We start from the raw sequence: 25,987 nt of genomic DNA, 5'->3' as shown, positions 1-25,987 counted from the left end.
GGGAACTGTTGTCTAGAGATCTTCCCAATGTTTAGAGAGGATTGTTGTCCCAACAACTTGCATGTATAATCGGCAAATACGAATATATGTGGAAAATTAAGGAGTCGGGAAGCCCACTGAGTCGATCACGAGTTCTGCTGCGCTTTGAATTTCCCATATCGTAGTTTACATAGAATGCAGAACGTTTTCAGCAGCAATACGCAAAAAAAAGACAGATACGAAAGAAAATAATTAGCTCATTTTAATCTTCACATGGATTTTCAATATCTGTGTTTATTTTTTCTGTAACTTTTTTCCCATCTTTGAGAGATTTAAGGAATAATATTGATGGAGAACTGAAAAAAAAAAAAAAAAAAAAAAAAAAAAAAAAAAAAAAGAAGGCAACTGAAACTAACCTTTGATCCTTGTTTCTTCAATTCGCAAATACGTAATGCCTACGCAAATAATTCCATCGGCTTGGGGATTCAATTAATAGCTGCCCCAGAAATCCCTCTCCAAATTTCTGTCACCTTTAATCGAACACCTGGTGTGCGCCTTTGTGTGTGTAAAGTTGTGGTCTGTTTGATGTCAATGATGGTTACGGCTGCACCGGCGAGGGCGGCGATGGTGAGGATTTAGGGAAAAAGTAGGAGGCGTTGCTGGTGTGGATCTGTTAAGGTATAATTATGCGGTTAGGTTATGTATAATTATGGCTGCTGAGGTCGGCGGCATGCTTCTTGCACCTCGGTGGTGGTGGCGGCGATGGCAGCGCCGGATTGAGGAAGAGGCTACCGGCGGTGCCGATGGAGATGTCGGCGAGGGCTTAATTGGAATTGGGGATAGAAATTGGGGGTAGAAATTGAAAAAAGAAAGAAATTGGGGATTAAAAAAAATTGACTAACAACTGTTAGTCAAAGTGGTTTAATTGATCGATTTTTCGGACTTTGGGGGCCTATTTGCATACATAGTAAGTATGGGGAGCAGTACGCTATAGGGGCTTATCTGCACCTTAACCCATTAAAATAATGAAACATTATCAATCATTGTTATAATTTTTGTTGAATCAACATTATAAAATTAAATTTAATAAATCCATCAATTTTATTTATAAAAATAAATCAAATCTTATTTGCAAAGTTATATAGAAATAATGAGTGTAACTAAATTTCTTACATAATATTTTTCACACCCCTACCCTAGGATAATATTATTCAACACTGGAGAGAAAATGAGTGAAAAAGAGCTACCCGATAAATATTCCACCATGTTTGAATTTTTTTTACATCATAATAAATATGTGAAAATAATATATATATATATATATATATAGGGAGAGGTTCAAGAAAGAACCATAAATAAAAGAAGACCGGAGAACCATTTTCAGCCATTCGATCATCAAGATCTACGGTGGATGCATCATCTTGTTGGATGAATGCAGATCTTGGGTTCGAATCCTGAAGGGAGCATTTTTTTTTTAATTTTTTTAGTGCATTAATTTTAACAGCGAATGCATTAATTTTTACAGTGGATGCATTAAATTTGATGGTTCTCCCGTTCTCACAAATAATGTAGTTCTCTCTAGAACCACACCCTATATATATATATATATATATTTTCTCATTTTCCATCAAAGTAAATACGCCTTAGAATTTTTGTTTTCCCCTTCGAAAATGACACTAAGAAAATTACGTAGCTTAAGTTTCTTGTTTTTTCTCTTCCCCTTTTTTCTTTGGGCACGCCACGATTTCCAAAAGATGGACATTACTATTATTGTGAATAAATTGGAGGGGGAGGGGTTGAAAATCTCATTTGGCATATTCGAGTAATACCTTATTCTCTTTGCAAGAAACCAAACTGAATAATCCATGATCAAGTACACAAATACAATTTAATTCAATGGGAGATCCAATTTTGTAGATATATGCTTTTAAAGATATGATGGCAGATTCAATTTGTTTTGTTTATCTCGGGAGGCCACGTGTGACGTTTAACGAGACCATGTGTTTTTGAATTTTATTGTATTTGCCAGTGCGATTGAGAGAGAATAGTGAAAGAAATCACGTGCAGTTAACAATCTCTATGATTAAATCTTTAGTGGGGATTGTCAATTTAAAAACGAAATTTTCACTTATTTTGCAAATTTCACACAATATGTAAAGTTTTTTTTTTTTGTGTAAAGTATTGCAATAATGTTACCGTATTTTAATTTTCTGTAAAATTTATACTATATTAAAAAGATAGTTTTCAATTTGAAATCAATTTCAAAATTGAATGGCAATTTGTAGTTATAATAAAATTGAAGGTTTATGTTTAAACTATATATTTTTCTTTTTCTTTTTATTTTCTTTAACTTCTTATTGGTTGTTACATTTCTTTCCAAAATTGTGAAATTCGATTAATTATAAAATATTTAATATGCATATTAAATTAAAGATCACGATAAGAGTTTTAATATGATATATTTTATGAAAATATTTGATTTAAAATTTAAAAATTAAATTTACTTAAATATTAACGTTTTATAAATTTCTCTCTCCTCTCTCATCGTTTTTGAATAAATATATTTTTAATTAGTACTCCCTCCGTCCCACCATTTTAGTCCATTATTCCATTTTGAGATGTCCCAAAAAGATAGTCCACTTTTCTAATTAATACTATATAAAAATAATATTTTTACTAAATTAACCTTATTTAATGCTTCACTTAAATGTGAAAAGTATGTGTGAAAATAATAAATAAGGGTATAAAAGATAAAAATATAAAAATTAAATGCATTTTCTTAATATGTGTGAAAAGTGGGAGGGGACTAAAATAGTGGGACGGAGGGAGTAGTATTTTATTTTTAAATTTTTTAACTTATTTTTTTTTGTTTTCGTTATACATAATATCAAATTTTATAATTGTGAATTCTTTTTTATTTTTTCAATATTCAATTCAAATATATTTAATTAAAATTAATTTTTTATTATATTTATAAATATAATAATTGAATTCGTATTAATTATATATAATTATAAAATTAAAAATATTTTCCCGTACAATGGATGCAAATGATAGTTAAAATTAAAATTTGTATCGGATTCCCAAGAAACTGTCGATGATGGGAATTTCGGAAAATTTGGATAAAGATACGTTATTTATATGGAAGTTCATTGGGTATGGGGAATTTTTAGTTTGTTTGGTTTCAGATTTATAAATTATAGAACTAAAAAAGAAGTAGAAAAAAAGTTACTAGAACATAGAATATTCAAAATTGTTAAATGTAGAGTCGCAGTAAGAATCTGATATATTTCAACATGGAAAATTTGGATAAAGATACGTTGTTTATCGTGGCTAGCTAAAATGACAAATTAATGTCATCGTAATTACTAATTAGCTGCAAATTATTAAAGTGATGCAAACATCCAACTACATTATTTAATGCATCGTTCATTTAAACCATTTAAAAATATTTGTTGTCGCGTCATAATTAATTTGGGTAATTAGCAAGTGTGCAAAAAACAAGAAGAATTAAAATTTAGATATTTAGATTAATCATAATTTTTAGTTGATATGCATAATCAGAATTTGGTGAAAGTTAATATATTTAAACACAATTGTGTATTCGTTTTTGTTAATTTATAGTAAGTCATGAGTTTGTTGGATGAATGAATTGTTTTAAGTAATTGAGAGGTGTGTATATATATAAATAGGCTATGGCAACTAATCTTGAGGGTCTTGGATACGATGATAAACTCATTGATTGACATAGACGACAACTATAAGAAACGCCGCCGGCATGGAAGGCGCCATAGACTTGGACGATACACCACATGCCCCTTTCTCCAATCCTATCTCAACTGCTCAAACATCAAGAAGATATATAGGAGCTGCATCAGCATCGCTGTGATGAATAGTAGGTTTGTAGGTTTAGTTGTGATAGAGTTGTGGTTAGGGAGGTTATGGTGTTATGCCAAGGTGGCTCCTTTGATCCACAATATCAAGATTATGAAATTGCATTTGCCAATAATACAACAAATTATATATGACAGCTGCAGATTTTCATGAAAATAAATAAATTAATGTGATTTTTCCGTTTTGAAAATGTGTACGTAGCCTTTTATTTAGTGAAACCCCGAAATATGTGTAAAAGGCTACCCATGGTTGGAGTCCGATTTCCGAACAATGTGTCAGAACCGGGTACACGATCAAGATATTACAAAATAATATTTTGAGAAATTACAACTCAAAATAATTGAAATATTACAAAGTAAATAATTTGAGAAATTACAACTCAAATAATTTGATACAACTGAAATACACTGTGTAAATAAATTATACGTATAAACAAAATCGAGTCGAGATGAATCTCTTCCCGCAAGAAGATTATCGCCCCGGTAGTGCTCTTCGGTTTGGCGTATCTTCCCCAAAGGTAAAACGACTACGTCTCGGCGGATGTAGCACCACAATCCGGCGAGCTCCGGCGAACTGAATAAGGATCGAAAACTGAGCTAGAGGTGGAATGCAGAATGCAGACTATTTTGTGAGTTGTGAGTTGTGAGTTTTTCAGAGTAAATTCTAAAGCTCACCACACACCCATATTTATAGGTGTTAAACCGAGTGTGAACGGATCGGCAGTCAACTCCGGCGGCTGCGGTAGGTGGCCGCAATCGTTGAACGCAGAAGTTGAAACAGTCAATTCCGGTGGCTGCGGTAGGTGGCCGCAATCGTTGAACGCAGAAGTTGAAACTGATTTTCCCTCTTCAACATCCAAACTTTGACATACAATATCTCACTCACCGGAAATCGGTTTTGAGACTTCAAGTATATCACGTTGATCTACTCGAGATGTAGATTAACATCCAATTATTATTTTAATTAAATAATAAATATTTAATTAAATAATAATTTTCAGATTTGGCATAAAACCATATTTCCAACAATCCCCCACATGAGTGAGAAATCAGTATGCGTATGTATGCAGACATTTAGCTCAGTCTTCTTAAGAAACAACATTGCTTTTGGAAAGGTAGCTTGTGGCTTTGAACCTGCCATAGTCAATGTTATCGAGTATACCGGCGGCCTAGTGGATTGTGTTCCTTGAACTAGTCCTCCTCGGTGTATACTTAGTCAACAATATTGACACAATATTGCTTCAATCCTTATTCGTTCTCACGTTTGTGTCCATTACAGGCCTTGGAACACCTCTTTGGATTCATAAGTGTTTCAATTGAAGCGGCCCCACTTTACACTTACATAGGTGACTCTTAACTCAAGTATCCTGCTATACTTGTCCTCTTCGAGGAGTTCTAGAGTCATTAAAAGTCAAAGACTTAACCTCACCACGTGCAGGTTTCCGAACACTCACTGTTCTACATGGAATAGGCAATTCGAGTGTTCAACACACGGATTTTCATAGCTTAGTTGTCCCATTGAACCAAGTTCTTGGGATCCTCCAGTCATCATGGTTGGGTTGCCACTATGATTATCCTTAATTTGTGGACTTCAAACCCATTCCCCCTAACAGTTTATACATCTGATCTCGATGGATACTTTTTGTCAAAGGATCCGCTATGTTATCAATTGATCTTATATAATCAATTGTGATAACTCCACTAGTGATCAAATGTCTCACGGTATTATGACGTCGACGAATATGTCTCGACTTACCGTTATACAAATGATTTTGTGCTCGTCCGATAGCAGCTTGACTATCACAATGAATTATTACGGACGACACAGGTTTCGACCAACATGGAATATCCTCGAGGAAATTTTTAAGCCACTCAGCTTCTTCACCAGCTTTATCCAAAGCTATGAATTCTGATTCCATGGTCGATCTAGCAATACATGTTTGCTTCTTGGATTTCCAAGACACAGCACCACCCCCCACAGTGAATACATAACCGCTCGTTGAAAACGAGTCTTTGGCATCAGATATCCAATTTGCATCACAGTACCCTTCAAGTACAGAGGGTTCCCTAGTATAATGAATCGCATAGTTTTGAGTATATTTCAAATATCTCAAAACCCTTTCAAGAGCTTTCCAATGTTCATTACTAGGGTTAGCTGTAAAGCTGCCCAACTTGTTGACCGAGCATGCTATATCGGGACGAGTGCAATTTGTTAGATACAACAAGCTCCCAATAATCTTCGCATATTCTATCGCGTCAACAGGTTCTCCCTTGTGTACACTCAAATGCACACTAGGTTCCCATGGTGTCTTAGCTATTGGCTTGTCAAAAGCGTTGAATTTCTTTAACACTTTCTCAACGTAGTGAGATTGTGTTATAGTAATACCATCAGGTCTTCTTAGAATTTTAATTCCAAGGATAACATCAGCTAAGCCCATATCTTTCATGCTAAAATTTTTACTTAGCATGCCTTTGGTTTCTTGAATCACTCGGGAATTACTTCCCATGATGAGCATGTCATCTACATAAAGACAAACAATAACAAATCCGTTATTAGAATTCTTAATGTAGACACATTTATCGCACTCATTGATTCTGAATCCATTTGACAACATTACACTGTCAAATTTTAAATGCCATTGAAGCGGTGCTTGCTTCAACCCATATAAAGACCTTTGAAGTTTGCATACTTTGTGCTCTTGCCCAGGTACTACAAACCCTTCAGGTTGCTTCATATATATTTCATCTTCCAACTCGCCATACAAGAACGCAGTTTTCACATCCATTTGGTGAATCTCGAGATTGTGCAAGGCAGCAATAGCGAGAAGCATCCGAATAGATGTTAGTCTGGTCACAGGTGAATAGGTATCGAAGAAATCGTACCCTTCTTTCTGCCTGAAACCTTGAACGACAAGTCGGGCTTTGTACTTATCTATAGTACCATCAGATTTGTACTTCTTCTTTAGGATCCATTTGCATCCTAAAGCTTTACTTCCAGGTGGTAGATCCACTAACACCCAAGTATGATTCTGCATAATGGAATCAATCTCAATATCGATGGCTTCTTTCCAGAGAGCTGCATCTGAGCCAGACATAGCTTCTTTAATCGTCACCGGTTCGCCATCTAGCATCAAGACAACATAATCCGGTCCATAGACATTAGCTTTTCTAACTCGTTCCCCACGTCTTGGTTCTACATCCATAGGTTTAGACCTTGGTCTTTTCCTATTAGGTGGTACATGATTAGAACTTGTGGCATCATCTACTTGAGTAGAATTACTTGCTACTTCCATAGGTTTAGAACCTGTAGCATCACCATCAACTCCATCATTAGAGTTCGATGTACCTTTATCCTTGTGAGGATAGATATTTTCAAAGAATATAGCATTCCTTGATTCTATCGTTGTCCCAACATGTATATCAGGTATCTCCGATCTGTGCACTATAAAACGATAGGCACTGCTATTAAGTGCATGACCAATGAAGATACAATCCACCGTTTTAGGTCCTATTGTAACTTGCTTTGGTAAAGGCACTTCTACCTTGGCTAAACACCCCCACACTTTGAGGTATTTATACGAAGGTTTCCTTCCTTTCCATAGCTCATAGGGAGTTACATCTTTCCCTTTGAGTGGAATCTTGTTCAAGATATAGTTGGCCGTTAAGACAGCTTCCCCCCACATGTTCTGGGGTAATCCTGAACTAATCAACAAGGCATTCATCATCTCCTTAAGAGTTCGATTCTTGCGTTCAGCAACGCCGTTAGATTGTGGTGAATAAGGAGCCGTCGTTTGATGTATTATACCACTTTCGTTGCATAATTCAGCAAACGGAGCTACGTATTCTCCACCTCTATCACTTCGAACCATCTTAATTCGACATCCAAGTTGATTCTCGGCTTCATTTTTGAAGTTTCTAAAAGCTTCAATAGCCTCATCTTTACTTTTCAATAAGTAAAGGTAACAATACTTTGTGCAATCGTCTATAAAGGTGATAAAGTACTTCTTGCCACCTCTAGTTTGCACGAACTTTAAATCACAAACATCGGTGTGAATAAATTCCAATGGTTGAGTGCTCCTTTTTACCGATTTAAACGGTAACTTAGCCATTTTGGCTTCAACACAAACTTCACATTTTTCTTGTGAGTTGTATTCATCAACTTTTAGTAAATTCATTTTTACTAATCTCTTTATAGCATTTAGATTAACATGTCCAAGTCTACAATGCCATAAATCAGAACACTCAATCAAGTAAGCAGAAGAAGTTGATGCATCTTTATTGATCTTAGCCTTGGCAGGCTTACAAGCTCTTACACCAAGTTTGAAAAGTCCTTCGGAGGCATAGCCTTTCCCTAGGAACTTTCCCCACTTGCGTATTACAACATAGTCAGACTTGAAAAACAATTCAAAATCCTTATTCGTAAGCCTAAAGCCCGAAATTAAATTCTTTCGGACAGTTGGAACGTGTAATACGTCTTTTAATGTGATCTCCACGCCCGACGTGAGTTGAAGAATCACATCTCCCATGCCAAGGACTTGGGATGTCCGTTCGCTAGCCTCCATTATCGTTTTGTTTTCCACTTCTTTGTAGTTGTGGAACAACTCACGATTTATGCATATATGGACGGTAGCGCCGGTATCCACGAACCAAGCGTTCGGGTTGTCCACATGATTCACCTCGGAGATCATGGCAGCAAAGTCATCGTGGTTCCAATCGTCGAAGTCCTTCTCGACGTTGTTCACGTTGCCATTTGCTTTCTTCCGCTTTGGCTTGCGGCAGTCTTTAGCCATGTGACCTTGTTTGTCACAATTAAAACATACACCATCAAACTTTGATGGTTGACTACCGCTTTGCTTTCCTTTACCCTTATAATTAGGGTTAGGACGACCACGTTTGTTGGAGGGACCGACTTTCTCGGTGAGATTGGCCTTTGCCTCCATCGGAGCTTTTCCCTTTTGATCACGACTTCTCACGTGATCCTCCATTTGAAGCTTGGATAACAATATCGGCACGGACATCTCCGAGCGCTCATGCTTCAAAAGGTTTTGAAATTTCCTCCAACTAGGAGGTAATTTCTCTATGATGATTGCAACGAGCAATGCATCCGCCAAGGGCATCCCTTCGGCTTGAACCTCATGTGAAAGATTTTGGAAGTCTTCCACTTGGTCCATCAATGGTCGGGAGTCGACCATTTTATATTCCAACCATTTGGCGACTACATACTTGGTAGTATTCGCCTTATCCACTTGATACTTTAGATCAAGGGCCTCCCACAATTGTTTCGCGGTTTCATGAACCTTGAAAACACGATAGAGCCTTTCGTCCAGAGACATGAGAACGGTGTTACGGCACAAGTAGTCGCCGCGGCACCAGTTCAAATATCCGGCACGAGTTTCTTGGCTCGTCTCCCCTTCACTCGGGGTTGGAGGTTTATCCTCCATCAAGAATCCGGCAAACCCCACGGTTGTGAGGTAGAATAGCATCTTTTCTTGCCAGTATTTTGAAATTCTTGCCCGAGAACGTTGATGGTTTCTCGGCAAGACCAATAGTTCTTGATGTTTGCAATGGGGCCATGGTTGACGATGAAGCCCCCATCGAGGAAAACATTGACGACGTGGTTGAAGCAATGGTTGCAGAGGTGGTGGAGCCGTCCATATTGACGTCGGTGTGAGCCATTTCTCGAACGTGTATCAACGGCAGAGAAATAATCTTCTTGCGATTGTCAGAACCGGGTACACGATCAAGATATTACAAAATAATATTTTGAGAAATTACAACTCAAAATAATTGAAATATTACAAAGTAAATAATTTGAGAAATTACAACTCAAATAATTTGATACAACTGAAATACACTGTGTAAATAAATTATACGTATAAACAAAATCGAGTAGAGATGAATCTCTTCCCGCAAGAAGATTATCGCCCCGGTAGTGCTCTTCGGTTTGGCGTATCTTCCCCAAAGGTAAAACGACTACGTCTCGGCGGATGTAGCACCACAATCCGGCGAGCTCCGGCGAACTGAATAAGGATCGAAAACTGAGCTAGAGGTGGAATGCAGAATGCAGACTATTTTGTGAGTTGTGAGTTGTGAGTTTTCAGAGTAAATTCTAAAGCTCACCACACACCCATATTTATAGGTGTTAAACCGAGTGTGAACGGATCGGCAGTCAACTCCGGCGGCTGCGGTAGGTGGCCGCAATCGTTGAACGCAGAAGTTGAAACAGTCAATTCCGGTGGCTGCGGTAGGTGGCCGCAATCGTTGAACGCAGAAGTTGAAACTGATTTTCCCTCTTCAACATCCAAACTTTGACATACAATATCTCACTCACCGGAAATCGGTTTTGAGACTTCAAGTATATCACGTTGATCTACTCGAGATGTAGATTAACATCCAATTATTATTTTAATTAAATAATAAATATTTTATTAAATAATAATTTTCAGATTTGGCATAAAACCATATTTCCAACACAATGCACATCACAGGAGGCTATTATTGTTAATAAAAGGAGCGGGGTGGCGTTGAAAATCTAATACGACATTTCAGATTTATTCTATATATTTTTTATATTTCATTTTCATTTTCTTTGTATATTTTTTTCTTCTCAATTTTAATTTATATATTTTATTTTAATTTTATAATTATTAATTAAGGTATATAACTGATTTTTTTATCATTTAATTTCACTTTTATTAGCTAATAATAGGTTGATAAATTCAAATATATGATTTTTTTTTAATTTTAATTTTTTGAAATAAAAATTAAATATAATTCCTAATATTATAAATAAGTTCATTTTTATATAAAAAAATTATTATTAAAATAATAGATATCATAGTCAAACGTGACAACATACACAAATCAAACTTTTCTATTTTGTTTTTTCGCAATTGAGGCTTTTGATTTTTGTCGAGGATTAAAAACTTGACACGAATTAGAGCATTCGCATTGGGGGTTCCTTGATAGCCTACTTGATAGCCTACTTGATAGTGGTTGTGTTATTGAGTAGGTAGTGCTGCATTGGGGTTCCTTGATAGCCTACTTGATTTTTTTAGTTTTTAAAGAGGAGAGAGAAATTTTTAAAGAGGAGAAGAGAAATTTTTCAAGTCATCGACGCCAACCATGCAAATCAACCAACAACAGTTGTCGATAATGGTTGATAAGTCAGGGCTGAATCTGCCGAAAGTTTCCAATAATTTCTCTAGTCATAGCCATGAAGAATGTCACGACAAAGAGAAATTTGCTGCTGAATCTACTAAGGGTGTGGCTGAGGAATCTACGCCGACGACATCCAATACTAGGGTTCCGAATTTGATCAATGAAAACAATACTAAGAATGCATCGGCGACGGAGCTTCATCGGCCGAGCACCACTTCTTTTGCTTCGCTTCTGAGGAGACCCCGACAAATTGAACGTACGCCGGATGTGCTTGTTCATCGCTTCACTTCGCTGCAACCGGATTTCTCTGGTGAAATACCAACGCTTAGGGTGCCAAAAGAGCATCTGCTGCCCAAGATAAATCAATTTGAGCATGCTTTAATTGGTCGTCTTCTCCTTAGGAAAGGAGAGAAGCCGCGTCTCCTCACGGATCTTAAACGTGATCTTCAGGTGGCTTGGAATTTTGACAATGATTGGCAAATCATCCCCATGGGAAAGAGCTTCTACACTATTAAATTTAATACCGCTGAAGACAAGGCGTTAGTTCAGAAAAGCACCTCTTGGGAGTTACCTTTCGGAACCATGCGATTACGCGAATGGGTAAGATTCTTCGATCCCTATAAAGAAATTTCCTCACTTTGTGAAGTTTGGATGTGCATTTATTATTTGCCCTTAGAATTTTGGACTCTGGATGTCATTACGGGTATTGGAAGGGCGATGGGATCGCCTATTAAAGTTGATGGGGCTTCTGCACGTGGTGCTGCTGGTCATTATGCTAGAATTTTGTTGGAAATTGATCTCTCGCGTCCTCTTCCGGAGGCTTTGCTGGTTGACGGGGAAGAACGTTCCTTTCACGTCGAATTTGAATTCGAACAACTCCCGGCCTTCTGCTCTAAGTGTAAGATCACTGGACATTCTATTGATAACTGCAATAGAATGAAGAACAATTACAAGGAGGACAGCAGGAAGGGGAAGGCCAAAGACATGCCGCTGGGTAAAGACAATGAAATAATTAATAAGGGAGCTGCCAAGGATGTTAGGGCACCTAACTGGAAGCCTAAATCTTGGGACCAGAATAGGACTGCCCAAGCTCACAGACCGCAGATTATCACTGAAAATCAGTTTGGGGTTTTGGAACAGGTGGCTGTCGAAGAAGAGCAGATTATAAATCAGTTGGGGGTTTTGGAACAGGTTGCTGTTGAAGAAGAGCAGATTCAGACACCGCGGGGAACAAAGAACCACAATCAGTCGTTGGCTTTAATTGATAGGAATATTGATTTTGAGGAGGTCAATGGAGATAGATTGACATCGGGTCCGGATATCTTACAGGCGATCACTATGCCGGTTTTGGAAGAGAGAGATTGGGGAGACGAGTCTAATGGGCAGTCGGATGTTGGCAATACACTGCCTGAAGCAAATTCACAACAGATCGTTATTTTTGAAAGTTCGGACAATCAGGATAAAAATTGGGAGAAACAGGAAAGGATGATGGAAAGCGCTATCAAAGCTCAGCGGATAGTGGAAACTTTCAGGAATTGTGAGGCGGAGGCGCAGGTGAAAAAAAGGGGGAGACCGCCGAAAGATTTGGCGGCAAAGAAACCGATGATTCGTGGGGAAGATAGTATCAAGAGTCGTCTCCGAAAGTCGGTGGAGCAGCAACCTAACCAGCAACCTAACCAACAGGCTGAAGATTTCATCAAAAATAAACTTTACAAAGCTTGGGAAGCAGGAGATAAACCTCGAGATTTCATTATTACGTCAGGGAGCTCGAAGAATGACAGAGCCCTGAATAATGTGGCGGCCAAGAGTTGGGCAGCTGAAGTGGAATCGGGTGAAAACCCGAACACGAATTCTCAGTCTTTATGATGAATGTCCTCGTATGGAATGTCCGGGGCCTTACGGACGAGTCCAAACGAGTTTTAAAGGAGCATTGCGACTCCTTCTCCCCTGTGATTGTTGGGATTATTGAGCCTAAGACGAATCTCAAGAAGACTTATTCAAGATTTTGGCGTTCTCTGAATCTTATTCCTTGTTTTCAAAATTCAAGACACAACATGAGTTCGAATATTTGGGTTTTTTCTCATCCTTCTGTTACTCATGATGTGATTTTCTCCTCGGAGCAGGTGGTTATCATGAACTGCAGATGGTCGACGTGGAATTTTAAAATCGCGGTGGTGCATGGCGTTAACACGTATGCTGGCAGACGTCGTTTGTGGTTGGATCTTCTGGATCATATTGATGGTAATGTTGTCTTTATTGGCGATTTTAATGCGGTGAAAGGCGCCCATGAAAGAAGTAGTGACTGTATGCCTAACTCTACTTCTTGTGCGGAGTTCTGTGATTTCATTAAAGCCTCCGGTTTCATTGAGGCGCCTACGGTTGGTCTGCATTATACGTGGTCTGGTCGTAGATTTATGCCAACCCATGTGGAGTCTCGTCTGGATAGAGCGATTTATGCTGACTCTTTTGCGAATCTCTGGAGTTCGGTTTTTGTTCAAGCTCTTCCACGTATTACCTCGGATCATTCGCCGCTTGTTCTTCATTGCATGGTGGATGCTCCTCCTCGCCATCGTTTCTTTAAGTTCCTTAACATGTGGACCTTACATCCGGATTTTCTCAATACGGTGGAAGGGTCCTGGCATATGGATACCGAGATTGGTTGCCCGATTTTTAAAGTTATGCATAAATTAAAGCGTCTTCGGCAGGTTCTTCGCGAGTGGAATCGGAATGTTTTTGGAAATGTGGATTCTTGTATCATGAATACTCAACAAGAGCTTTTGGAGATTCAAGATCAGATTGCCAGGGATGGTTACACGGAGGATCTCTTTGATAAAGAAGTGGAGGCCCAAGCTAAGATCAACGTTGTGCTTTCCAGGCAGAGCTCACTTTTACAGCAAAAAAGTCGGGTGTCTTGGCTTCAAGACGGAGACAGGAACACGAAGTTCTTTCATGCAATGCTTAGGTTTCGTCGTAAACCTCACATCGTTTCTCACATGGAGATCAATGGTGTTATGAATTATGATCAGACGGCTATTGGAGATCATATCGTGGATTTTTTCTCTTCTTTGTTTTCGACTAGCAGCCATACTAATACTGATATTACGGCAGTGGAGGCGGTTATTGAGGAGATGGTTGAAAATCGTTATAATAATTCGTTCATTCGTTTGCCGGATGAAGAGGAAATTTCTGCTGTGGTTTTTCAGATGGAGCCGAACAGCTCACCAGGGCCAGATGGTTTCTCGGGTAAGTTCTTTCAGCATTGTTGGTCGATTATTAAAGTGGATATTTGGTGTGCTGTTCAAGCTTTTTTCAGGAATTCTTATCTTCCTCAAGGCTGTAATTCTAATACCTTGGTGTTGATCCCTAAGAAAGATGTCGTCAATTCGGTCTCGGATCTGAGACCGATTGTTTTGTCCAACTTTCTTTACAAGATTATTACTAAGGTGTTGGCGTCTAGACTGAGTCAGGTTGCTGCTGTTTATGTTTCCCGTCATCAGTTTGGTTTTATTAGCGGCCGTTCCATTCACGATTGTATTCTGATTGGGTCGGAAGGAGTGAACTGTATGCATCGTACGAGCCGTGGTCAAAACATGGCTTGCAAGATTGACATCAAAAAAGCTTTTGATACTCTTAACTGGGACTTTCTGCTTAACGTTCTTCGTGTTGCTGGCTATGATCCAAAGTTCATTAGTTGGATTGAGATTCTGCTTCATTCGGCTAGGATTTCTATTCTGTACAATGGTCAGCTTAAAGGCTATTTTGCGTGTTCAAGGGGTGTTCGTCAGGGCGATCCTCTTTCTCCGATTCTTTTTGGAATCGCCGAGGATATTCTTGGTAGGCTCTTTGCAAATTGTGTTAGCGCGGGCACCCTTACACCGATGCAAATGAGACAGGGAATTAATTTTCCCACTCATCTTTTATATGCGGATGATATTCTGGTTTTCTGTCATGCCACGGTCACGAACGCTCATACCATTCAGAAAATTATGGAGTATTATGGTCAAATTTCTGATCAAATTGTTAGCCAGGATAAGTCGCAAATTTTTTTTACTAGCAAAGTTCCATCTCAGACCTGCAGGGCTATACGAAGCATATTGAGGTTTTCTCAAGGCAATTTTCCGATTTCTTACCTTGGGGTTCCTATCTTTAAGGGCCGTGTGCGTGCTTCATATCTTCGACCGATACATGATCGTGTGATCAACAAGTTCGCGAGATGGAAGGGATTACAGTTGTCGATGGCTGGGAGGATGTGCCTGATCAGGTCGGTTATCCAAAGCTCCCTGACGCACTCCATGATGGTTTATAGATGGCCGACAGCTCTTATTAAGGAGCTCGATGCGTGCTGCCGTAATTTTCTTTGGACTGGCAACATCAAGCAAACTCCGTCTTGTTCTGTGAGTTGGAAAAGGGTCTGCTCGATTAAGGAGGAGGGCGGACTCGGGGTAAGGTCGTTCGAGCTCATGAATAAGAGCTATCTCATGAAAATGGCGTGGAAGGTGGTTGGTGGGCGTGAGTTCGGATATGATTTAATTAGAGATAGATATCTCGATCGCTTTGGGCGTAGTAAATCTCTGGTGGCTGCTTCTACTATCTGGATGAGCTTACGTGAGGAAATTGATGGTTTGGTGGCGGATTCGTACTCGTATATTGGTGATGGCGCTTCTACTTCGTTCTGGTATGACGACTGGCTTGGGTATAATCTTTTGAATAAATGCGGTATTCCACATTTCATGCTTCCGTGTCTTACTCAATCGGTGGCAGATTACTTCTATGATGGGGTCTGGCATTTCACGCAAGCCTTTGTTAATGTTTTTCCTGAGATAGTGTGTGATATTTTGCTCACTCCTCTGGGCACTGACGGAGATGTGCGTTTCTGGAAACCCTCGTTGCACGGGAATGTCACTACTGCGCTGGCCTTCAACAAGCATTGTCATCATTTTCCGAAGGTGTCTTGGGGTTCTTGGCTTTGGGAATCCTTTGTTCCGATTCGACGTTCCTTGATATGTTGGCGTCTTCTTCATAATAGAATGCCGACTTATGATCGCCTTATCCGCTACGGTATGATCACGCCTAACGTTTGTTTGCTTTGCTTAAAAGGAAGTGAGTCTCAGGATCACCTTTTCTGGAATTGTGAGCGTGTGAAGAATATTTGGGTAACGTTCCTTGGGTGGTTCAATTTCAATCAAGGGTTGCAAGAGAGTGATATTCATAGTTTTTTGGTGGTAGCTTGGCAGTATAAACTTAGTCCCCTCATCGGTAATTTCTGGAAAGCGGGTATCATCACGGTCATCTGGGCCATTTGGATGCAGAGAAACAATTGTATCTTTGATAATCAAAAGTTCGAAGCACGTCGTGTCATCCACACTGTGAAAGTAGCTTTCAAAGAGATTGATAATAACTTTGCTAAATTAGGCTACATGTGGAATTCTTGGTCGGATTATCTGATTCTCCGGGCAGTGGGTGTTAATACCAGGAGTGCTCCTCCTCCGGAGTTTGTGGAGGTACATTGGTGGCCACCGGTGGCGCCGTGGATCAAAGTGAATACTGATGGTTCAGCGACGGGAACTCCGGGCACTATTGCTGCAGGTGGGGTGTTTAGAGATAACTGGAATGTGGTGCGTGGTTGTTTTCACTTCAAAGGTGGCTCGGGTTTTGCCTTTGAAGCAGAGCTACTGGCAGTTATCTCGGCGATTCAAATTGCTCACAATCGTGGATGGCACAGACTTTGGATTGAAGCCGATTCCACCTACGTGATACTCATTCTTAATTCTCGTTCTTTGAATGTGCCTTGGCGTTTTAAGGCGGCGTGGAATAGGATTTTAAAGATGTTAGATGATTTCTCGCTGCAGGTTTCTCACATCTTTAGAGAAGGAAACAAGGCGGCCGATTTAATGGCTAACCAACAACGTTCGGAAGGGTGGTGGCCGCACGAGATTGAGGAGATTAGGGCTGCGGTTCGTCTTGACATGGATTCGCATAGCCATCTGCGTCAGAAACGGTAGTTGGGGCTGATGTGTGGCTGTTTGGTTCTAACCGCCCGTTTAGTTTTTTTCGTGGGGTGAGAGCCGGGATAGTTTGGGGACGATGGTTACGCCGGAGTTCCGGAAACTTTCCCTTCCGCTCTTCCCTACTTTCGTTTTGTGTTTAGACGAGTACTCTTTTTCCTTTTCACGGTTTTTCCCTCTGGGTTTTCAGTGAAAAGGTTTTAATGAGGTTCGACCCTTAGTCTGCTCCTTCTGTGCTTTCAAGGGTTTTTTTTTAGGTTTTTTCTTTCCTTTTTTTATATAAAATCGTCATTTAATAAAGAGGAGAAGAGAATTAAAAAAAAAAGAAAAAAAAAAAAGAAAATCACTCGAGCATACTCGAAAACTCGAGTAGCTCCTCCCTGCATCGCCTACTCGAGTGCAATACTCGAGTTCGAGTAAGGCATCGAGGATGCCGATGCCAATGCTCTTATATTCAATGAATAAAGGTACAACGTTATTTTGCAAGTATTACAAGATAAATCACTAACTTGTAATCATATCAATTTTAAATAAATGCAAAATACTCTCTCCGTCCCTTAAGAATATATTATATATTGGGATGACGTGGGTTTAAAAAAAAATTGATAGATAATGTATTGAGTAGAAATGAGTGGTTGTGGTTGAATTGATTGCGAAATTATATAGAAATAAGTGGCTGTGTTTAAAAAGAAAGAGTGAGGTCACGTCCCAATATAGAAGTGCTACGTACGCTCTTATGGGACAGATGAAAATAGAAAATGTGATACTTTCTTATGGATCGGACGGAGTATCTTTTTATATTTGTAGGAGTTGCAACTGATTGTGTATTTTCGACTTCAATTAAATATTTGTTTCCTCCGCAACCTGATAGTATGGTGAGCATTTTCTCCGCGTCAGCGCCGGCCACGTCGGCCTTGGATCCACTGATTAATTATGTCTACTTTAATTATTTTGAACAACTTGCATACTTATACACTTGACTTTCATAATTGGTATCGACTGTAACAACTATTACAAGTCCGATTTAACAATTTTTTCAAATTATTAATTGAAGAGTTTATAACTGCGGAAACAAAAGCATATCCGAATCAAATATGGCTCATGTGCTTATATTTCCTCTGCCTCTCCAAGGCCCCATCAACGGCATGCTCAGACTCGCCGAGATTCTGTGCCTCCAACACATCAACATCACATTCATCATCACTCAACACATCCACCGCCGCCTCCTCCATTCCTCCGACATTCAAGTAAAGTATCACGACACCTTCCACTTCCAAACCGTTCCCGATGGCCTGCCCGAAGAGCACCCGAGAACCATTTTTGAGTTCTCGGAGCTCATGCAATCCCTGGGGGCCGTGGCCCCCTCCATTTTGCGCAAGATGCTGACGTCTACTGATGCCGGAAAGCAGGTGAGCTGCATCATTGCTGACGGCCTTCTGACTTTTGCTACTGATATAGCTGCTGAGATTGGAATCCCACTCTTGTATTTCGATACCATCAGCCCCTCTGCGATTTGGACCTACATGTGTCTGCCTAAACTCATTCAGGCTGGGGAGCTTCCTTTCAAAGGTTTCTCAAACTCTAAATCTTTTCTTTTAATTTCTACCCACTTTTCATAGCTATCATGTTAAACATACACATTTCTATAAATATAACACGTACATTCTACCCAAATTAATTAACTACATTAGCCTCAATCATTCTGCTGCAAAATAATTGAATTATTTTTACATTAGCCTCAATCATTCTGCTGCAAAATAATTGGATTATTTTTACATCTTTTTTCATCTAAAGTGGATATTTAATTTTAACATATCAAAAATGGATATATGTATGGTTTAACACTTTCTTTTCTTATATTTTCGACATTCCACATATTTATTATATTTTATTTTATTATCTTTAAGGGGCGTTTACTTTTTAGAATTAGCTTTAATTGATCTAATCCCATTCACTAAGATGGATTACCACTTTGGAATATCCCAAAATCTTTGGTAATTTCTAGCATTTGAGCTAATTTTGCTTGATTTCTATTCTACTGAAAGGGTGAGATTGGAGAAATCTCAATCTTAATTAAATCTTGAATGATAACTTTTTTAATTAATTAAGCTTATACATCCAAAAAATCATGCGTCGAGATCTAATTGTTGGACTGTACTCATATTATAATTTTATTAATCTTTGGTTTGTGTTTCAATTTCCACATAGATATACTATGACAATAGCTTTAAAGCCTTAACACAAGCTCCCCATTTCTTGAAAGAAATGTTGACATTTTAGGGAAGGGGAAAAAAACGTTCGCAACGTGCATGCAAGGGAGTATTTTCTGAAATAAGTAGTTACAAGTTACCAGCTGCTTCAATACAAATTCTAGCCCTTTTTTCGTCTCTCTTTTCTTATTTAATTATTTTATTAAGGTGGCAAACATTGAACTAATGTAGAATCCAGTATACATGCAAGAGTATCATTTAATTAACACTTCAGATTCTTCATAACGAAACCACCACCCTCGATTTCCTTGGCGGTGGACGTATTTTAATTCAGATATTCTTAATTTGGAGATAAAACACATGTGACAATTTCTAACTATATATACTATATGTATATTGTATATAGTAAGTATTAAGTGAGAATGACCAGATTAATATGGTGAGAATTTAGAATGAATTTAAAATATTAGATATTCAAATCCTACAACTGATATTAATGTACTTAAATTTATTGTATAAAAGGAAAACGACAAGTAAGTCAGTATAAATATACGAATAATCCAAATATAAATTTACGAATAAGCCGTCTGTTTGCACGAATTAGTCTTTCAAACCTGGGTTGAAATCCTGTAGTGAGTGAGTTAACTGGATACGCTATTAATTTGTGCATTACAAACAACTTATTCGTTTATTTATATTGACTTATTTATTCGTTATTCTCATTTATCATGAAAAATAGTTACTCACTATAACCTAACTATATACTCCCTCCGTTCATAAAAGAACTTTCTATTTTTCATTTTTGGGACGTCAACAAAAAAACTTTCTACCTATTTTCGGATTATACCTCACCATTTATAACTACTTACTTTTCACTTTCACAACTTCCAATATTAATTATAACACTTTTTCACCACTATCAATACACTCAACAACCTTTTTTCTTAAATCTCGTGTCACTCTCACCTAGGAAATTCTTTCGTGGACGGAGGAAGTATATATATATACACTATATATATATGGTGCACTCCGGTGAGACCCCCTACATTTCGTGAGACACTGAGTACAATGAATAAGACATATATACTGATGAATAAAGCAGTATATACACTATATACTGATGAATAACATATATACTAATGAATAAGGCATTATATACTGATGAACAATGCAGTATATACTGATGAATAACGAAATTTAAAATATTTCGCTCCTTCCAGGATTCCAATCCTGAAAAAAAAAGTCTCCCTCTAGGTATAATATCAGCCATATGATTGATAAAATAAACGCACGAGATCGTGTCTAAGATTTCACTAAAAATGGGGGGTCTCATTGGAGCGCTCCCATATTATATATATATATATATATATATATATATATATATATATATATATAGGGGAGGGCTAAAATAAAATACTTCTTAAAATATAAAATATAAACGATTTTCAGCCCTTATATCATCAAGATCTACGGTTGATTCGTAACCCTGTTGGATGAATTCGTGGTCCTGAGTTCGAATCTCAAAGGTAGCAAAAATTTATTTTTCACAATTCGTAACCTTGTTGGATGAATTCATACGTAATCTACATAAAATTCGTACATTGAAAAATATTTTTATTTTTATTTTAAGAAGTGTTTTCACGGTAGCTCTTCCCTATATATATATATATATATATATATATATATATATATATATATATATATATATATATATATAGGGTTGACTAAAATAAAAAATAAGAATAATTTTCCAGCCCTTAGATCATCAAGATCTACGGTTGTTCATCACTTTATTGGATGAATTCATAGTTCTGAGCTCGAATCTCATAGCTAGCGAAAATTTTAATTTTCAAAATTCAGACATTTACACAGTGAATTTATACGTTTTCTATATAGAATCGTACATTTTAGCTAGATCGTATTTTATATTTTAAGAAGTGTTTATAGCGTAGCGTAGCCCTTCCATAAATATATAGAAAGGGGATTACTGAAATAAAAACTCATTTATAGGAACCTAAGGTGGATTCATCACTTTGTTGAATGATCATGATAATGGATTGAAATCCCATAGGGAGCGAAAATTTTAATTTTTGAATTCATACATTTTCAAAATGAATTTATACATATTCCAAGGAGAACTCATGAGAGTTAATGATTTTTGTTTTTTGGAACAAACATTCGAGGGGTGAGGGATTAGGCAGACCTCCAACCTGTAAACAAAACATCAGCCAATATTTTATACATGGCGCTACCCAAAACTGACAACGCCCAACAAAAACCACAAGGAAAAACAGACATCAGACATAACAAAACCATCCATAGATGTAGCCCAAAACTGACTGCATCCAGAGGACAAAAGAAACAACATAAAAAAAGGAATAGACCAAAAATGAACTAACTATCAACATGATATCTGAATCGAAAGTTTCATAGTACCTAGTATAATAGAGGTTTATAGCCTAACTAACTCCACCCTTGATAAAAAAAATATTTAAAGGATTTTTTTTAGGATTCAATAGCTAATCCTTTATTTACTAAGATGGATTGAAATTTTGGGATATCCCAATGCCCATTTTAGCTAATTTTGTTAGATTCATTTGTACTTAAGAAATCCTTATAATGAACATTAAAGATATTCAATTATACGCATCTTCTCAATTATGAAAAGGAAACACCCTCTATTATTTTTGTGTGATAGACGACAACCTAGACGAGACTATTAGAAACATCCGTGGCATGGAAGGCATTATGAGACGCCGCGACCTTCCCGACTTCTGCCGCACTATGAACTTCAAGGATCCTCAGGTAGATCAAGATTATTCTTTTCATTTTAAAACAAGGATCAATATTGTTCCCATATTTCCCTTTTTGTTAGAGGGAATTCTTTTACCAACTGAATTGCACTGTGATGTTCTGTAGGTCGATCTAGTTTTAAAGCAGGTCCATCACATGCCCATTTCTCAAGGGCTCATCCTGAACACTTTCCAACACCTAGACGCATTAGTCTTATTTCAAATGCTCAAACTATGCCCAAACATCTACGCCATTGGCCCCCTCCACACACACCTTCAATCAAGCGACATCATCTCCTCCAGCATTTGGCAAGAAGATAGGAGTTGTATCTCTTGGCTCGACAAACAGCCCTCGAACTCTGTCGTGTATGTCAGCATCGGGAGCCTCTCATTCATGACAAAAGATGAGTTCCTAGAGATTCTACATGGCTTGGTGAGCAGTGGATCAAGATTCTTGTGGGTTCGGAGACCCGGTTCGGATCCTGTGTCGAATGAGGAGATTCCTACGAAGTTATTGCGAGGTATAAAGGACAGAGGGTGCACGGTGAGTTGGGCTCCGCAAAGGGAGGTGTTGGCTCATCGGGCCGTTGGGGGGTTCTTGACTCACAGTGGATGGAACTCGACTCTAGAAAGCATAGTTGCTGGAAAACCGATGATTTGTTGGCCTCATTACGTGGACCAACAAGTAAATAGTAGGTATGTGGGAGAGGTGTGGAGGCTGGGTTTGGACATGAAAGATATTTGTGATAGAGTTGTGGTGGAGAAGATGGTGAGGGAGATTATGGAGTTGAAAAAGGATACGTTCTTGGAAAGGGCTCGAGAAATGGCGGACGCGGCCAGGTTGAGTGTAAGCGAAGGCGGCTCGTCCAACGCAGATTTGGGTCGTTTGATTAACGATATCAAGAATATGAATTTGTGCACGAAATCCAACTAATGTGTGCATATTTTGGCCTAGTGATAAAATCTTAATGTAACACCTGATGTGATTATTATCATACAATTGTGAAATTGGAGTCAAATATTCTATTGGAAGAGATAGTTGGCATCATGGGTAAAACTCAAATTTCATTGTATAATTTTTGGGTTGTGTTTTTAGTACTTTAAGTAAGATAAAGAAATCTTAGAATTTTACTACTATTTTATTTTCCTCACTCACCAAACTTCCCACCACGTATGGACAACTAATTTCAGAGGAGAGAAATGCACCAGATCGAATGTCCTCAAATCAGACATGTCTTCGTTCTCGATGATAAAGAAAATAAATTTGAAATTAAGGTGATCAAATTGGATTTTGAGATGCCTTCAAACTTGAAATCTCAAACTAACCTTTATGTTGAAGAGAATAATAACCAAAGAGCCCATATAATAATTGTTAGGGTTAATTACATACAATTTACTGAACTTTTAATAAATTAATTATTCTCATTTTACACATAATTTTAAATTAAAACTATTCGACTACTCCCTCCGTCCACGAAATGAGTACCCATTTGTGGACGGCACGGGTTTTAAGAAATGTATGGAGTGTAGTGTGAATAGTTTAAGGGTCCCACTTTTTGAGTGTATTAATTAAAGAGATGTGTGGGGTACACTTGCCAAAAAGGAAAATGGGTACTCATTTCGTGGACGGACGAAAAAGGAAATATGGGTACTCATTTCGTGGACGGAGGGAGTAATATTTTTTTTTCTCATTTTGCATATTCTCCCATTAAAATAACTAGAGATTTATAGCCCGAAAACATAGGAATAACATTCGTTAATTTGCTTCAAGTCCTGAATACGAACCGAGCCGAGCTAAATAGCTCTAGACGAATTCGAGCTATAAAATGAGCTCGAGTTCGATTCGTCTACATAATACTCCCTATGTCCCACTTATAATGGCACACTTGCCTTTTTGTTTGTCCCACTTATATTGGCACTTTCCAAAAATAGTATGTGGTCTCTACCTTCTCTACACACATTAAACAAATGGTCCCCACCCACTTTACACTCTCAACCCCTTATTCTTAATCTTCGTGCCCAAAGTAAAAGTGTCAATATAAGTGGGACGGAAGGAGTATTAAGCTCGAATTTGGTTCGAATTCAGTTCGTTAATTATTCGTTTATCTGAGCTCAGATTTGGCTCGATTTTTGAGTCCGATTTCAAAATTGAATTCAAATTCGATCTCGATTTCAAATTCAAGCTCAAATTGAATTTGAGCTTGGTCCTTGAATTGATAATAAATATACCTATTATGTAGTTCATTCCACAAAATAAAATCACAAAATAAATCTACAAAAAGTATAAAAATTACATAATAAACTTAATTTCATAAAACATGGCATTTGATCTTGAAGCTCCTTGCAAATCTCATCCTACAAATACCAAAAATATTCAAATTATATACATACACACACACACACACACACACACACACACATATATATATATATATATATATATATAAACCACAGATTAGTAATACCAAAAATTAGACAAATTCAAAAGAAATAACTTTACAAATATTCTTCAGAAAACTCTTAAGACATTTTGAATTCTTTGATGTCTTGAGTGTAATCCTTTAGAAAGACATATAGAAAAATTTAGATATAAGAATATATCAATAAATGTAAGAAAAAAACATGAAAATAAATAATAATAATAATAATACCTTATTTTTCCCCTTAATCCCATAAGTAGCTCGCAACCAATCCCTGCCACAAAGTAACATTTGCACCATATCCACTGCTAGAGAGGCTCGATATGGCTCTATAACTCGACCACTCGCACTAAAAGAAAACCCTGAAGTAACAGTAGTTATTGGAATGGACAACACATCACAAGCCATCCTTGATAATATTCTAAATTTTTTACTTTTCAACTTCCACCACATAATCACATCAAAATGACCAGGCTCTTTCCATTTCATGACTTTTTCTTAAAAATATGTATCCAAATCAGATTTCAAGTCTTCAACATCATCAATAGATAGAAGGTGATTTATGCTTAATTATTCTAATTTTAGGGGTTTGCATGTGCATATTTTAAGTTAAATCTTCTGAAAATTGGTGCGTTTTATGGTTTGTTTTATGCTTTGCAGGAGATTTAGGTTTTATAGATGGAAGAGTGTGATTTTGGAGATTTTGGATGAGAAATGTATATTCTGGCGCACTCTGGTGTTCAGAGCTGAAAAGCCAGCGCCAGAGCCGAAAAGCCCGCTGCAGAGCAGAGCAGAGAAGCTCGCCAGAGCAGAGCTGCGAGGATAGCTCTGTAGTAGAGCAGAGCTGACTTGCAGAGTCAGAGCCGAAATCTCCAGAGCTGAACTTCCCTAGCAGAGCTGAAATCTCCAGAGCAGAACAAACTTGTCAGAGCAGAGCTAAATCAGCAGAGCTAAACTCGACAGAGCTGACTACGCGCCAGAGTAGGGCTGGTAATCGGTCCGGTTCGGTTATAACCGAACCGGTTTACCGGTTAACCGGAACCGAATTACAGTCGAACTAATAACCGAAAACCGAACCGAATTACAGTTTGGTTAATCGATTAACCGGTCCGGTTTAACCGGACCGGTTAATCGGTTAACCGAATTAACTGGTTAATTCCAACAAACCTCTTGCAAACCCAAACTGTACACAAACCCAAACTCTCTCTGCATCTACGGTTTTCAAATTAAAGTTTTAGAAAGCAGCTGCCGCCTTCTTTCCCTTCAGCCCGCCACCGTCGTCGGAGTTCGCGACACCGAGGACGTCACGCGGCCTCACCTGACGGATCCCGCCGGTCGTCGGCGCGTTGGCGTCCAAGCCAGAGTCAAAGAGAGAGGCGCTTCAGAGGAGGAAGCGTGTTCGCCGCGACAGAACAAGTCCGCCGCTGTGCAGGCCGATGAGCATCAACCTCGCCGAATTGTGTGAAGGCAGCGGCGATCTGCGATGAAGGGGAACTAGGGCTCAGTTTGGGAAATTGAGAAAGGAGC

At 38.2% G+C, this 25,987-nt stretch overlaps 1 protein-coding gene across 1 annotated transcript; it reads left to right on the top strand.

Annotated features, from left to right (window-relative positions):
- The first annotated feature begins 18,039 nt into the window (after positions 1 to 18,039).
- LOC131019979 (7-deoxyloganetic acid glucosyltransferase-like) lies at positions 18,040 to 23,182 on the top strand. Its single transcript, XM_057948617.1, has 3 exons — positions 18,040 to 18,607; positions 21,947 to 22,053; positions 22,168 to 23,182. The coding sequence occupies exons 1-3, from the start codon at positions 18,133 to 18,135 to the stop codon at positions 22,972 to 22,974; spliced, it is 1,389 nt and encodes a 462-aa protein (XP_057804600.1). The 5' UTR covers positions 18,040 to 18,132; the 3' UTR covers positions 22,975 to 23,182.
- Positions 23,183 to 25,987: the final 2,805 nt, after the last annotated feature.

The sequence above is a fragment of the Salvia miltiorrhiza genome, chromosome 4 (assembly GCF_028751815.1).
Source record: "Salvia miltiorrhiza cultivar Shanhuang (shh) chromosome 4, IMPLAD_Smil_shh, whole genome shotgun sequence".
NCBI lineage: Eukaryota > Viridiplantae > Streptophyta > Magnoliopsida > Lamiales > Lamiaceae > Salvia > Salvia miltiorrhiza.
Note: the sequence above shows the minus strand (reverse complement) of the source record. Positions and strands in the feature narration are given on the sequence as shown.